This window comes from Syzygium oleosum, unplaced genomic scaffold, assembly GCF_021117445.2.
Source record: "Syzygium oleosum isolate NSW1041296 unplaced genomic scaffold, Sole_v2.1 Sole_v2.11, whole genome shotgun sequence".
Lineage (NCBI taxonomy): Eukaryota > Viridiplantae > Streptophyta > Magnoliopsida > Myrtales > Myrtaceae > Syzygium > Syzygium oleosum.
The window spans coordinates 3,804,524-3,821,038 of record NW_026607495.1 but is presented as its reverse complement, the minus strand read 5'-3'; the positions used below and the strand labels follow the sequence as shown (position 1 = coordinate 3,821,038).

At 41.6% G+C, this 16,515-nt stretch overlaps 1 protein-coding gene across 1 annotated transcript; it reads right to left on the bottom strand.

Annotated features, from left to right (window-relative positions):
* Positions 1–4,556: 4,556 nt before the first annotated feature.
* On the bottom strand, positions 4,557–13,085 carry LOC130139354 (cysteine-rich receptor-like protein kinase 25). Its single transcript, XM_056316155.1, has 4 exons — positions 12,299–13,085; positions 5,054–5,150; positions 4,777–4,979; positions 4,557–4,663 (listed from the first exon to the last, which is right to left on the bottom strand). The coding sequence occupies exons 1-4, from the start codon at positions 13,083–13,085 to the stop codon at positions 4,557–4,559; spliced, it is 1,194 nt and encodes a 397-aa protein (XP_056172130.1).
* Between the last annotated feature and the right edge of the window lie 3,430 nt (positions 13,086–16,515).

Here is a 16,515-nt window from a genome sequence, read left to right as displayed (position 1 = left end):
AATTAGTTCGCTCTAACAGACTATTTTGTCCTCAAAATACATTTTTTTCAACACCAAAATCACCTTGAAAAGCATTTAAATTTTTATATGTCATAGAAATGAAAGTCACCAAAAAATTTTGTGAAGGAAGTTTATTGAAAATAGATCTGGAAAATTTTATAAAAATTCGGCAAGACAAGAAGGTCGGGATGAACAGTGTTCCGAGCAGTTTTAATACGGTCTGAAAATGGGTTTTCGTGCAACCGAAATGACCTCCAAAATTCCAAATTTAAAATATGTTATACGTCAAGATGTTGGGAGCAACTTTTATGAAGAAAACTTCCTCAAATTCGGCCCACAAAATTTTCTACAAAAATAGCAAACCGGATGGGTACAGTAGTCACAAATCCGAGTTTTGAACCAAATAACCAAGATTCAAGTTCTAGCTCACACCCATGGATGTCCAACCCACAAAACTCATTCCCAGATGTCTAATCCAACACGCAACAGCCATGATTAGCCACCAACAACCACGATCAACACCCTAATCAACCCCTAAACTATCCTAAACCACGTCTAAACGAGTCTGATAATACCCGATGTCCTAGGCAAGGGTTAGATTGCGACTTACTTGGACTTTAGGCTAGCTTGGCTAGAGTGAAATGGGGTGGCGGTCCGCGGCCTCCTGGCGGCGATCTATGACGGCGAGCGGTTCGGCGACGGCGGACGGCGATCGGGTGGACGGTGGCGCGGCGGCGGCGTGGCCAAGAGGGAGAGAAGGCAATCGGTGAGGGGGAGAGGGGAGAGAGAGAGTTTGCCGTGAGGGAGGGAGAGAAATAAGAGGTGAGAGAGAGAAAATGGGTTTAAATAATGCACCCAATAATTGAATTCCCTTTATGGCCAAAATGACCATCTTGCCCCTCTCTGTACTTTTCAATCAATGGCCGAGATCAAATCTTTTCCAAAAATATCCAAGGGTAATTTGGGAATTTCATAAAATTCAAAGGGCAAAATTGTCCAAAAATTGTAATTTCTAAAGTTAGGGTGAAATGACCAAAATGCCCTTCCCCAATAACAGTTGGCCTTAACAAAGCTCCAGGGGTAAAATGGTCATTTTCCATCCTTCGCCGAAATTCAGTTTTTTTGAAGGATTCGAACAATTCCAAGACTGAACATTCCAATAACAATGTCGTCCAAATGTCCTGTAGTGACTTCCTAAATTTTTGATGCCCAATTTGGTCTTTAATTAAGAACTGAATTTTATATAACGTAACTTGAGCGTGTCTCATACTAACGGATGGCTTTTGGGGAAATTCGCATATTCAGCCCGTGACTGATACTAAATCAAGTCACGTGCAAGTTCATTCGGATCGTGACGACCTCAGTTGTCAACGTAATCGCGAGTATCGATCGCTAGTTCCGACGGGCGCGATCGTTCGGTATAGGTTCTTGATCGTTCGTCAACTCACCTCGTGGTCAAACGGAATCACCCGTGATCAACTCGTATGACAATGACGAACCGGCCCATAACTATCCTAAGATCGGCCTACATTGGCTCAAAATGTCACCTCGACGATTCTATGGTCGAAAGTCAGTTCACGATCGAATTTCTTTAGTCGCGCGAATTTAAATCCCTAATTAGCCCTTCCCTAACGGTTAGTATCCCAGGAATGATCAGTTCCGAGCGAGACCTATCTACAAGTACGTTCATAAAACCACTCACTTCATAAATCCCAAATTGGCAAATTTCAGGATGTCACAACTCTTCCCCCTTATAAAAATTTCGTCCTCGAAATTTACAATTCAACCTACTACTCGAACAAATGGGGGTATTGACGTTGTATTAGCTCCTCACTTTCCCAAGTCGCACCTTCTGTCCCGTTATGTTCCCATACAACCTTGACCATCGGAATCGTCTTGTTCCTCAGGACTCGCTCTTTCCGATCCTCGATCCTTATTGGTCTATCAACATATGACACCCTGTCGTCAACTTCTATTTCTTCATAGTTTAACACATGAGTTAGGTCCGGTTCATACTTCTCTCTCCAACTTCATCCCAACATACGGGCGTTCTACATGCTCTGCCATACAGCGCTTCAAATGGCACCATCCTAATACTCTGCTGAAACTGTTATTATAAGCAAATCCTACTAAGGGCAATTGTTCTTCCCACTTACCTTGAAAATCAAGCACACATGCCCGAAGCATATCCTCTGAAGTCTGAATCGTCTTTTCAGACTGTCCATTTGTTTGCGGATGATAAGCTGTGCTAAACTACAGCTTTGATCTCAACGCCGTCCGCAGACTTTTCCAAAAATTGGCGGTGAACCTAGGATCACGGTTCGACGTAATCGTCACTGGTACCTCGTGCAATCGAACGATCTGATGCACATACAATTCATCATATCGATCCTATGCGAAGTCCCTTCGCATTGCTAAGAAATGTGCTGACTTGGTCAATCCATCGACAATTACCCATATAGAATCATGGCCTCTTTGGCTCCTTGGCAATCCCATCACAAAATCCATAGTGATATGCTCCCATTTCCACTCCGGGATTTCCAAAGGTCGCAACAACCCTCCGGGTTTACAATATTGCGCTTTCACTTATTGGCACGTCAGGCACTTAGCCATGTGCTTAGCGATGTCTACCTTCATACCATTCCACCAGTAATACTGCCTCAGATTCGAATACATTTTTGTACTACTGGGGTGGATGCTATAACTACTACGATGCGTTTCCGATAAAATCTCTTCCTTAAGTTCCGCATCGTCAGGCACACATAATTGTTCACGAAACTTCAGTATCCCATCTTCGGATACTTGGTAGTCCAGTTTCCTCTTAGTAGCATCTATCTCCAAAATCTTCCGAGTTTCTAGGTCCGTAGACTGCAAAGCCTTAATCTTTGCTGGATCTACTGAGATTCCTTCTCCAGAGATCACATGCTACTCGATTGAGCCAGAACTCGCACTTGCTAAACTTAGCATACAGTGCGTTTTCTCTCAAAGTCTGCAAAACCTTACTCAAATGAAACCCATGCTCCTCCAGGCTCTTCGAGTATACTAGTATGTCGTCTATGAAGACTATGACAAATTGGTCCAAAAACTCTTTGAACACCCGATTTATTAATTGCATAAATGCAGCAGGGGCATTCGTTAACCCAAACGGCATTATTGTAAACTCATAGTGTCCATATCTCGTCCTGAATACCGTTTTCGGTATATCCTCCCTTCTAATCCTCAACTGATGATATCCCGTTCTCAAATCAATCTTAGAAAAAATCGAAGCCCCTTGCAATTGATCAAATAAGTCATCAATCCTTGGCAGAGGATATTTATTCTTAATCGTCACTTGGTTTAACTGCCGATAATCAATACACAACCTTAGTGACCCATCCTTCTTCCTCACAAACAAGACTGGCGCTCCCTATGGAGACGCACTTGGACATATAAAACCTTTGTCCAGTAACTCCTGCATTTGCACCTTTAATTCTTTCAACTCCGACAATGACATTCTATAAGGTGCCTTCGAGATTGGCTCAGTCCCAGGTGCCAATTCGATTACAAACTCTACTTTTATTTCTGGTGGCAATCCCGGCAATTCCTAAGGAAAGACATCGGGATTATCGCACACCACGGCTATGTCCTCTAGCCTCGGCTCCTCAGCCGTCGAATCAACTACAGTTGCTAGAAATCCTTAACATCCTTCGTCCAACAACTTAGTCATTTCTAGCAACGAAATCCATGATATCAAGGTTACCACTCGATTTCCCACAAATTTGAATTCCCGATGTCCAACAGAATTAAATTGGATCACCCTGATACAACAATCTATTACAGCCTTCTGCTTAGTCAACCAATCCATACCCACTATCACATCAAAATCATACATCGCTAGAACCGCTAAATCAATTCTCTCTTCCCTATCACCAATTACAATCTTACAGTTTGGGCACCCCAAAGAGACTAAAATCTTGTCATTCAAGGGAGTAGTAACACATAATACAACATCAAACAATCGCAACTCCATACCAGTCAATCTAACAAACTGCTCAGACACGAACGAATGTGACGCCCCCGGATCGAATAAAGCATATGCAGCATGATCACAGAGAAAAATTGTACCTGTGACCACGCCTGGCGCATTCTTAGCTTCCCTTCTAGCCATCGCATATACTCGTCCTTGAGCCGGTGGCCTATTCTGGTTCGTGGGTAAGGGCGGCCCAACTTGATTTCCAACTCGGGGCGGTGGCGGCAGCACAGACGGCCTAACTTGTCTATTATTGGGACAGTTCCTTACTTGGTGGCCCACTCCGCCACACCTATAGCATATAATACTCCTACTCGAACAAGGTCCAGTCCCATGCCTTCCACCACACAACTGGCACACTGTGCCCTGATAGCAGTTCGATTTTCCAATCTTCCTCTTAGCGGAAGGAATAAAATGCTGATTTCCCGATATCGGTCTCTTCCCAAGATTCTGATTGTCCCTAGCCGAAACATACCTCGACCCAGAAGCAGCGGCTCTATCCGCTAAATCACGCTCAATTGCTTGAATCCGCTAGTAGATCTCATTATTATCCTTTAAATTCAGAGAAATCATCTGGCTGCGAAGGTCCGGCTTCAAACCATCCCAGAACCTCCGAGCTCTGTCCAATGGATCCTCCACCATCCTCGGGGCAAACTTAGATAACCGAGTGAACTCAGCCTCATACTGGTCCACTGTTCTCTACCCCTGACGAAGCCTCATGAACTCCGCCAACTTCTGTTCCCGGGCACTCTTAGAGAAATACTTACCATTAAAGGTTTCCACAAACATCGCCCAAGTCTGGACGGTATTAACCGGGAACACTCTTCCTCTGGTGGCTTTCCACCAATCATTTGCATTTCCTTGCAACTGATACACTGCTAACGTTACTTTCTCCTCATCCGTACACCCCAATACGTCGAAAGCTTTTTCTAATTCTTCTATCCAAAGTGATGCAGCCTCAAGGTCGCCTCTACCATCAAACTTAGGAGGCTTTAACTTCAAAAACTGCTCGACTAGCTGATGCATTAGTCGATTCGCATTTACCTGTCCCTGTCCTTGATTTCCATTGTTGCCATTAATGGCAACAGCTGCAGCGGCCTCAACCGCTTGGGCAATAGTGACATCTCGCTCCTAAGTCTGCCTGCCCATCAAAGTCCCAACTTCCTCGAAGGCCTTTAAAATTCCATCCACTCAGGGGTTTACTGCAACTCTAGCATTAAGTCCGAGATCCTTTACAGCTCTAACATCAACTCTGGGATCCTCTATAGCTCTAGCTCGAGCACCACCTCGACCCCGTACTCCTCTTCCTGCACCCCTTCTTGTACCCCTTCCTGTTAATCTCTTCCTACACCTCTTCCTTCGCTGCTCATCGTCATAATTCTACCACTCTCCCACCTGCTATAATTCCATACAGGAATTAGAGACCTATGCCAACTATACCGGTCTAGTCCTAGGCAGTGAATTACGACAATAATCCACTTAGCAGGCAATTCACCATCACAATACAAATCACAGTCAATAAGTTTCGTGTACATACCTCAGGTCCAGACGCACCTGCACTTCAATCATTACAACACTCAAATCAATCAGCAATCACCACAACAGTCTGGCAATACGCGTAGCGCTAGACAAACTTATGGTTCACTAAGGTCTCCCTAGCCAACTACCGCTACCCTAGATGGCTACCCCAGGGTTCCCACTCCTTATCACTCCAGGCTTCTACCGACTTAGATCGAGCTGTCCTCGCTCAGATACCAATTCAACACGTGATGTCACGCCCCGAACCCCATCGAGTACACGACATCTCTCTTCGGTCGAATTAGTGCGACGTCCTAGGAAACGTCGCCGACCCAAAACGAACCCATCAGAGTTTTATCGCGGCGGAAACAACAAACACCCAGACAATGATTTACCAGGGGTACTAGGGAGAGTAAATTGCCAAACCACCAAATCTCATGCTATACCTCGATTTAAGTACGATATCCATTTACAATATAAACTTATGCCACAACCGCAATGTACAAACCACAAAGCAAAATATGCATACTGAACTACCAAACTGCAAACCACTGATATCACAAAAAGATCAGTAGCCTGGGTAAGCACTACACCAAAATGGGACACTTCCAAACTCTTCCTCAACTCCAAAACTAATTCCTACGCCCTCTAGATGGCGTCCACTCTGACTCACTCACTTCGGAATCCTCATCCGAATCTTCATCAGGCACATGCTGATCCGATGACTCCGAATCGGCCTCAATCTCGATCGGGTATTCAACAACATCATGATCAGTGTGCATAACAATCCCAAAACGCTGCGGCGGCGGCGACGGCGACGGAAGGTTCATGGCTCGGGCGGGTGCTCTGAAATAGTTTGGTTGATACAACCATGAGACACTTCTCAATAAGTACACAACCTAAATCTTATCTAGGCTACCACGTATTCTAGACAAGTCTAGACACCGAATCAAGCCACACACAAACAACGTCCACACAATCGTACTTACCTGATTCTCAATACACGCAACCTGCACGGTAGTCTTACAATATCACTATTCCACTCACATGCATGTTCTAATGACATTTCATGCATTTGTTCCCGTTTCATCACATCTTTTCCACCCAACTCGCCAGTGACCCGCGTAATGGTACCGCTTCAGGTTCACTGCGACCAACTTATCACAACACTCCAGGGCCCGCGTAATGGTACCGCCTCAGGCCATGTATCTTGCCCGCCTAGTGGTACCGCCTCAGGCTCAACATCCGTCACCTAGTGCACAACCTGTGAAATGGTACCGCCTCAGGTTGGCTATATTCACAACACTTCTCGGCCCGTGTAATGGTACCGCCTCAGGCCATGTATCTTGCCCGCGTAGTGATACCGCCTCAGGCTCAACACCTACCACTTACGACACCACCTGCGTAATGGTACCGCCTCAGGTTGGCCGTCCTCCGGTAATACTGGGCATCATCCCGCGTAGTCGTACCGCCTCAGGACGGATCAATTCCTCGCGTAATGATACCGCCTCAGGGATTTCCATTATCACACGTACCGCACCACACACGCTTTCTCACTCATTCACATGCTCAACACTCACATGCCAACATATTGGCCATTTACACTTGGCCCGTGCACGCATCAAACCACGCATTTCTCATGCTCAATAAGCATCCAACACGGCCAATTGACAATCAATTCAATTCGGCCCGAGCGTGCACATAACAAAGCACATTTCAATCCATCAAATCATGGTACAATAAGCACACAAGGCCACTCACGGGCCTACAAACACAGCCACGTTCATAGGCATAAATTCGACATTTCCAAGCATATTAAACACCACAATCCAGCCACACTACCACACACCAAACCGACACCATTTGTCCTTAAATCGAGCCCTAAGCTCGTCAATTCCATCCCACAACGTCCGACACTCTATTCAGTCTCACTCTAGCCTCGAAATATTCTCATTTCATCCTCAAATCAACTCATATAACACACATTCAAGCATAAATTCCAGTCACGAGGGTAACAACTATTCAACCTCGACACCCTCACCATTCCGCTCACAAAAAATAAACATCCATAGAATTAGGGTAAATCTGGGCAGTTTACACAGTGACCGAAATCTCATCAAAATAAATAGTAAACGAACTCCAAAAATTCTAAATTTTGGATATATCATAAAAAACATCTTGATAATCATTTATTATGAAGAACACGAAATCCGGTTCAATATGCAACCATGCCTTTTTGTCCCTCGAAATCAGACCAGAATCAGTTCGCTCTAACAGACTATTTTGTCCTCAAAATACTTTTCTTTCAACACCCAAATCACCTTGAAAAGCATTTAAATTTTTATATGTCATAGAAACGAAAGTCACCAACAAATTTTGTGAAGGAAGTTTATTGAAAATAGATCTGGAAAATTTTATAAAAATTCGGCAAGACAAGAAGGTCGGGATGAACAGTGTTCCGAGCAGTTTTAATACGGTCTGAAAATGGGTTTTCGTGCAATCGAAATGACCTCCAAATATTCCAAATTTAAAATATGTTATACTTCAAGATGTTGGGAGAAACTTTCATGAAGAAAACTTCCTCAAATTCGGCCCAAAAAATTCTCCATAAAAATAGTAATCCGGACGGGTACAGTAGTCACGAATCCGAGTTTTGAACCAAACAATCAAGATTCAAGTTCTAGCTCACACCCATGGATCTCCAACCCACAAAACTCATTACCAGATGTCTAATCCAACACGCAACAGCCACTAACAGCCATGATCAGCCACCAACAACCATGATCAACACCCTAATCAACCCCTAAACTACCCTAAACCGCGTCTAAACGAATCCGATAATACCCGATGTCCTAGGCAAGGGTTAGATTGCGACTTACTTGGACTCTAGGCTAGCTCGGCTAGAGTGAAATGGGGTGGCGGTCCGCGGCCTCCCGGCGGCAATCGGTGACGGCGAGCATTTCGGCGACGGCGGACGGCGATCGGGCGGACGGTGGCGCGGCGGCGGCGTGGCCAAGAGGTAGAGAGGGCGATCGGTGAGGGGGAGAGGGGAGAGAGAGAGTTTGCCGTGAGAGAGGGGAGACAAATGAGAGGTGAGAGAGAGAGTTTGCCGTGAGAGAGGGGAGACAAATGAGAGGTGAGAGAGAGAAAATGGGTTTAAATAATGCACCCAATAATTGAATTCCCTTTATGGCCAAAATGACCATCTTGCCCCTCTCTCTACTTTTCAATCGACGGCCGAGATTCGTTCTTATCCTGAGATCGACGGCCGAGATCAAATCTTTTCCAAAAATATCCAAGGGTAATTTGGAAATTTCATAAAATTCGAAGGGCAAAATTGTCCAAAAATTGTCATTTCTAAAGTTAGGGCGAAATGACCAAAATGCCCTTCCCCAATAACACTTGGCCTTAACAAAGCTCCAGGAGTAAAATGGTTATTTTCCATCCTTCGCCGAAATTCAGTTTTTCTGAAGGATTCGGACAATTCCAAGACTGAACATTCCAATAACAACGTCGTCCAAATGTCCTGTAGTGGCTTCCTAAATTTTTGATGTCTAATTTGGTCTCTAATTAAGAACTGAGTTTTATATAACGTAACTTGAGCGTGTCTCATACTAACGGGCGGCTTTTGGGAAAATTCGCATATTCGACCAATGACTGATACTAAATCAAGTCACCTGCAAGTTCATTCGGATCGTGACGACCTCGGTTGTCAATGTAATCGTGAGGATCGATCGCTAGTTCCGACGGGCGCGATCGTTTGATATAGGTTCTGGATCGTTCGTCAACTCACATCGTGGTCAAACGGAATCACCCGTGATCCACTCGTATGACAATGATGAACCGGCCCATAACTATCCTAAGATCGGCCTACATTGGCTCAAAATGTCACCTCGACGATTCTATGGTCGAAAGTCAGTTCACGACCGAATTTCTTTAGTCGCACGAATTTAAATCCCTAATTAGCCCTTCCCTAACGGTTAGTATCCCAGGAATGATCAGTTCCGAGCGAGACCTATCTACAAGTACGTTCATAAAACCACTCATTTCATAAATCCCAAATTGACAAATTTCAGGATGTCACATCGTATCTTGCGTGAAATCATCTTTTTCGCCACTTCTTTTGCCACTTCATAGAAACAAGGTGGACTTTGTATCTTCATGTAAATCGTAGTGAGCCCCCTTAGAAGGGTATTAGTGAAGTTTTGGTGGAGATGCTAATAACATCATGCCTTATTTCTCATCGAGAAAGGCTTTATTGTTGTTCTTCAAGTCCATCATGAATTTGTTAAACTCATCCAAATGGGCTCTGATTGATGTACCTTCAGCCACCTGGAATTGAAACATCAATCCTTCTCTTTGACCACCTCATCAACACCTCATTTGACACATCAAACAAGATTATGCTCTTCCACTTCCCCATCAACTCTATGTTATCGATCCCTTTCATCGTTTCTGGTAACTTATCCTTACCGTCCAACGGCTTCACCAAACTTTGGATTGTTAACATGGCACATATCTTAATGCTCCACAACCCAAAATTGTAACTTCTGATGAGCTCCTCAATCTCGCCTCTTGCTCCGTACATAATCATATATATAGTATTCCAGACAATGATCATACAAAACTCTTAAATCAATTTTAGAAATCCTAACTTTAACTTTGATACCAAATATTGTGAAATAGTGCAGTAGTTAATGGATCTTGCAGTTTAATATCAAACACAAGGTAACAATATTGTCGGGAAAACTCTATATGGTATTTTAATGGATCTTGCAGTTTAATACTTACTAGATAAATGCAGATGTTTATTCTGATTAAGTGGTGATAATTTCAGGAAGGCTGTGATAATATCGTTGATCTCCGTTTAGTTCAATTAAGGACATTTACAAGGATGATAACCTTAACAAGAGCAAAATAAGTCTGATATAGCAAGTATTTCGTAACGACTTGGAGCTATCAAGATTAGGTGGTCATCCAAGTAAAGCCTCTGGATACTGATATGCTTAGGAAGACCATTGGATAAGAGATCGCAAGTCATTTTGAAAGAAATATGTTGAACACCAATGGACTAATGACAAGAGCACGTGCCATTGTCAAGTGCTGAGGGGCAACATATCATGCAAATATCAACTCCTAGAATGTGCTAATAATCCATTCATCTTAAGGATGATCGATTATAGCCGTTGACAAGCTAGGAATCTGTAGCAAGAGGACTACAGATTAGTCAGAGTAGAGTTGATTGTTTTGGTCGTAAGTTAGAATGAACAGCTGACATAAAAATACCAGCGGATTCTATTTTGGGGAAACCATGCTTTTGCCAATGAAAACAGACTGTCGGGCAGCTTGAACCTTGGCAACGGCCCCTATGAACTCCCAACAGCTTTTAAGTCATGGGACAAGTTTCTTGAGTTTTCAAGCAATTTATTCACCCCCTCTAGATTATATTGTTAGCTCTAACATGAATTATTAGAGAAATCAACAAGTTATAAGGACACCCGAGATTTTACACAGTCCACTTCGAGTATCAAAGAATGGATAGGTTGCTATCAGACTGGATCAGATTTTATTAGAAAAGTGATGGTGTAAAACTCGGCTTTGTCCCCTTCTCTTACCCTAAATAAATATATAAATAAACTTAAATCCAACAAGAAACAAGTTCAAAATAACTAAGGAAAAAAAAGTGCATTATTCCACAATATAGAACATGTCTTTATCGATAAAAACAAGTGGTATTACCATGTGTGACCATATAGATTTTAATAAGTGAATATTACCATGATAGAATCCAGAAAAATTTGATCATGAACAACTTTCATTAACACAGTCAAAATTTTACAAATTTTTATTTTTGTTGTGCATATCACCGTTAAACTATTTCTTATCATTTGTCTTTTACATATAAATAATGAGATTACTGGATAAAAAAAAGCCCTCATCGAAGATTTGCCAAAATGAAATCACAATTACATTTCTCATTGCGAAAATTTAAAAGATGAAATTTAATTAAATCAAACTGTTGATTAAACTAAGTAAAAAAATTAAAATGTCAGATAAATTTTGTTTGTTTTAGATTGATAAAAATTAATATCATTCTAAGTGTTTACGAAAAAAATAGCAACATGCGCCAACGTGCAAACATTTTTTAGGTTGCTTTTCTTAGTGTATTTTTAGATATTCCCATATCATTAAACACTAACTTGGTGGATAGGTAACATTGTTACGTCGAAAAGAGTTAGAGACAAAAAAACATACGTTAACTCGAAAAGTAATTATGCTAGAAATAAAGAGAAGACAAGACAAACACGAACAGAAGTAAGACTATTCTTCGGTGCAACATGGAAAATTCGTTTAGACTCTATTGAAAGCCCTCGAATTTAAATTCACAATATAAATACTACAAACTAAATGATCCAATCAAAATTCACCAAATTTATCACAATTTGAGCTATAACGCGCTTATTCAAGTCACTATGCGACGTTTGTGGGAGCATCATTATCCATGGATCGACAAAAGTTCATAGGTTATTATTGTTGGAGAAATTTAAGTAAAACTAAAGCATAGGTGTAAAAGAAAATTTATACAAGTGGTTTAATCCACTCTTAATTTACGGATTATAACTACTTGCTCTCTCAAATCAATGATGTATATAGCCACTTGTGCAAAATATTTTTTATATAGAGTTTGAGTTATTATTTTGGCCCCAGTCTTCGATCTAATAAAAAGGAGAGTTGCACGGAGGAAGACAAGCAATAAAAACACAAATGTACCTTTACGTCCGGTTATCGGAGCGGGAGGCGGAGGCACTGGCTCCGGCAGGAGGCTGGCGTAGTAAAAGGCGTATAACTCGTACCTCACGTTGCAGCTCGGAGTGACCACCTTCCCACCTTGCTTCTCCTGAACCAGATTGCTGATCCCGAACTGGAGGCACGTGTCACAGTCTGAAGCTGTCAAGTCCGGAGTGCATTGCGCGAGTGTGTACAACTTCTTCGAGTTCGTGAAGTCCGCCTGTGCCACCGCAACCGTCTTCGCTGACCCGCCAGCCGAAGCCCTCGTGGCGACGTCATTCAGCTTTTCTCCCAGGAGCTGCGCGAACCGAGTTGAGTCGATGACATTCTCGGTGTTAGACGCATTCGCATACGGCTCTCGCTCCATGACCGAGAAGATGGGCTGGTTCGAGTACCGCAACATGCACTCAGCGTACCAGATTACGGAGACTCGCTGGTTGGGGCATTTTTGGAGGATCTCCACTTTTCCAGTGGCCACGCAGTCACCGCACATTCTGGGGCTGAGGTCGCCGCGGCAGAGGAACAGCCCGTAGGCCCGGTCCGGAGGGCTTCGGCCCACGGCGGCGCTGTCGAAGCCATTGGAGCTGTTGATGGCGGCGGTGGAGAGGGAAGAAAGGAGGGTCTCGAGGTTTGACTGGTAAGTGGAGTTGGGAGTGAAGAGGGCGGTGTTTGAGCAATTATGACCAACGTAAATAGGTTTAAGTTCAGTACTGAAAATTCTGATGACGAAGAAGGAAAGAGAGAGGGAGACGGCGAAGCAAGATTTCATGGTTGGATTGATGATTGTATTGGCTTAGCAGGATCGGCACAGAATTATAGGAACAACAACGTTTGAATTGTCGTCCCAAAAGTTTTCTCCATCCTACAGGTTCCATGAACTTGCACGCCATGACTCCATCGAAAAGTCTTCTACAACTTTATGACGGGTGTGTAGTTTCTAGACCCCACGTATTTTAATTAATTAATTAGATAAATAGAAGCAAAAAATCTAAGACCACTTGTACGCAGAGAACCCAACTTGATTGAGAGCGATTTTGGAAGTTGTAGATGGACTCTCTGGCGATGAGCAAACCATGGAGGATCAAGGTGGCGAATTTGTAAATACACAACTTTTGGTGATTCTAGATATTGGGTGCTCTTTTCTAATTGACGCGTTTTAATTCCTTTTCGAGTTTATAAACTGTTAGATAAGCGAAAGATAAAAGATAAATGAAATTGACAAAATGAGGAGTTTGATGTGAACTTTTATTGAGAAAACAATCAATTTGAATTTGTGGAAAATTTCCAGCAAGAAAAGAGAGAGAGAGAGAAAGCTGATAAGTTTTTCCTTGTTCCCACTAGGCTCTTTCTCTAAATATACGGAGCAATCATCTAGAGAGAGGCGACATCCAAGCCTATCAATGACACGTCCACTTGGATTCACCTCCACTCAAAGTTTAAACCAATGAGATGTGAAGCCTGTGAACCAACTAATATAATATTAATTCCTCCACACTCTCAAGGACAGAAACAAATGTTAGAATAGGCTTAGAGATAATACATTACTCCGCTAAAATTATTCTAGGACATGAATATTTTTTCAGCTGTTATCCTATCATTATAGATTTTGGATTTTGCACAACATTACAATTTACCCAAATCAATGCTAGTGTATCCCAAAGTCATGTTGATCTAGGGAATTATGCTTGTGCGAAGTAGATATCACGGCTCTGCATCTATGAATAATCATGTTTTTATATGAATAATCCTGTCCTCATGTACTCGCCGTCTTATTTTCTTGTTATGGCTAAACGGAAATAACGAATGCACTTGACGTTACTATGGCTAGATAGCAGCACATTACTAGACTGTTCGCCAATAAGTGCGACATGCAACAGAATTCAGTTTCAAAGCCAACATTTGTAATCGTGTTAATCATCTAGCGGTGAGTACAAATATCCTTTATACAAGCGATGAACCTGATAATTCAGTGTAGTCGTGTTTGTTCCTTAATAGGAGAAGCCACTATGTACTTCATGCGCACGATCCCATGGCAACTAGCGGCCTTTAGGTGCTTGTTGATTGTTCATTAATGATCCCTGTGGAAGGCCAAAGATCTCAAACTCTCTGTGAGACTGTCATGAAGGACTTTCACTCACATACCGATTCACTGAGGGTGCACTTCAGTAACTGACATTTCATTGATGGACCACGGCATAGACCTACCGGTGGATTCATCTGACTTGAGTTTTTTCAACTGTCTTTCCATGCTTCTTTGGAGGAAGAAGGCTGGTTGTCGAGGCCGTGGAAGCTTAACAGAGTGGCTGCTGAACATAAGGACTATGCTTGCCATGGTGGGTCTATCAGCTCGATTTTCCTGAACACCTAGTAAACCAATGTGGAGGCATCTAAGCACTTCATCTATTGAAAATGAGTCGCCAATGAACGAATCTAACACTTCAAGTGGCATGCCGGCTCTCCAATGCTTCCACGCCTGTAAAATTATTTCAGTGCAGGAATTTAATAAATTCCTTGAAAATTATATAACTCCCATCGAAAAGTCTTCTATAACTTTATGATGGATGTGTAGTTTGTAGACCCCTCGTATTTAATAAATTCATTAAATAAATAGAAAGCAACGGTCTAAGATGATTTCTGATGCGGAGGATCGGTCCCACCCCCTCCTGACTGGAACTCGTCAGGTTTCTAGTAGAAAACGCCTTTTGCGATGGCTGGTCAATCACTCAAGTGTCACGGTCCAGTCAATTTTAATTTAGTTAGTTCTTGAATGAGAATCAAAGGTCACTTTGGTAAGCCGAGAACCCAACTAATTGAGAGCTATTTTGAACTCTGTAGATGGACTTCCTGGCGACGAGGGGAACCATGGAGGATCAAGGTGGGATTTTGATCAGGCAATAGGTATGCCTATAACCGAAAGGTTAGCAGATATCGTATAATTGTTTATGCTACTGAGCGACCAAACAGCCCCTAACCGACCAAACAGTACCCGTTTCTATTTTTTTGTTCTTGGGAACAAAAAAGAACATAAATTCGTTTGGTAAATTTTGGGTGCGAATGATAACTATTCTGTTTCAGAATGAATTCTTGAAACATAAATAGAAAAATTCTATTTATGTTTCAGAAGGAATTCCTGAAACAGAAATAGTTTTTTTCTATTTCTGTTTCTAGGACGAGTTTCTAAGAAAAGAAACCCGTTTGATAACGACTAAAATTTTCTATTTCTGGAAAAAAAACCCATTTGATAACAACATAAAATTTCTATTTCTTGAAACAAAAACCCGTTTGATAACAACACAAATTTCTATTTCCCGGAACAAAAATCCATTTTTTTAGAAATGGAATAAAAAAATAAGAAAATCGGGAAAATTCCTAAAAATCAAAAAAAAAAAAAGAAAATCCATAAAAATTGAAAATTTCCAGAAAATAAAAAACAGTCGGATTTAGCGAAAATAGGAAATATGTTGAATTTTTTTAAAAAATGAAAAAATAAAAATATAAAAAAATTTCAAAACTTCATAGAATGGCTTTAGAATACCTGTGGCCACCTACTTTGAGTGAAATTTAAATTTTTTGAGGTGTCCAAAAAACTCAAAAAATAAAAAATTTCAAAACTTCACAGAATGATTTAGAATACCTTTGGCCACCCACTTTGAGTGAAATTAAAATTTTTTGATGTGCCCAAAAAAATCAAAAAATAAAAAATTTTAAAACTTCAAAGAATGGCTTAGAATACCTTTGGTCACCCACTTTGAGTGAAATTTAAATTTTTTGAGATGCCCAAAAAAATCAAGAAATAAAAAATTTCAAAACTTCACAGAATGGTTTAGAATACATGTGGCCACCCACTTTGAATGAAATTTACCCAAAAATTTAAATTTCACTAAAAATGAGTGGCCACAGGTATTTTAAGCCATTCTGTGAAGTTTTGAAATTTTTGATTTTTGATTTTTTTGACACCTCAAAAAATTTAAATTTCACTCAAAGTGGATGGCTACAGGTATTCTAAGCCATTCTGCGAAGTTTTGAAAATTTTTATTTTGTGATTTTTTTGGGCATCTCAAAAAATTTAAATTTCACTCAAAGTTGGTGGCTACAGGTATTTTAAGCCATTCTATGAAGTTTTGAAGTTTTTTATTTTTTGATTTTTTTGGGCACCTCAAACAGTTTAAATTTCACTCAAAGTGGGTGGCCACAAGTAT

What these genes read in the sequence shown, in the direction of transcription:
- LOC130139354 (XM_056316155.1), bottom strand. Translation starts at nt 13,085, where the DNA reads ATGAAATCTTGCTTCGCCGTCTCCCTCTCTCTTTCCTTCTTCGTCATC. An exon ending in GAAATCAAGGACAGGGACAG is followed by an intron (nt 4,980 to 5,053) that starts GTAAATGCGAAT and finishes GTTTGATGGTAG; the next exon opens with AGGCGACCTTGAGGCTGCAT. An exon ending in GTTTGTGGAAACCTTTAATG is followed by an intron (nt 4,664 to 4,776) that starts GTAAGTATTTCT and finishes CGGTTATCTAAG; the next exon opens with TTTGCCCCGAGGATGGTGGA.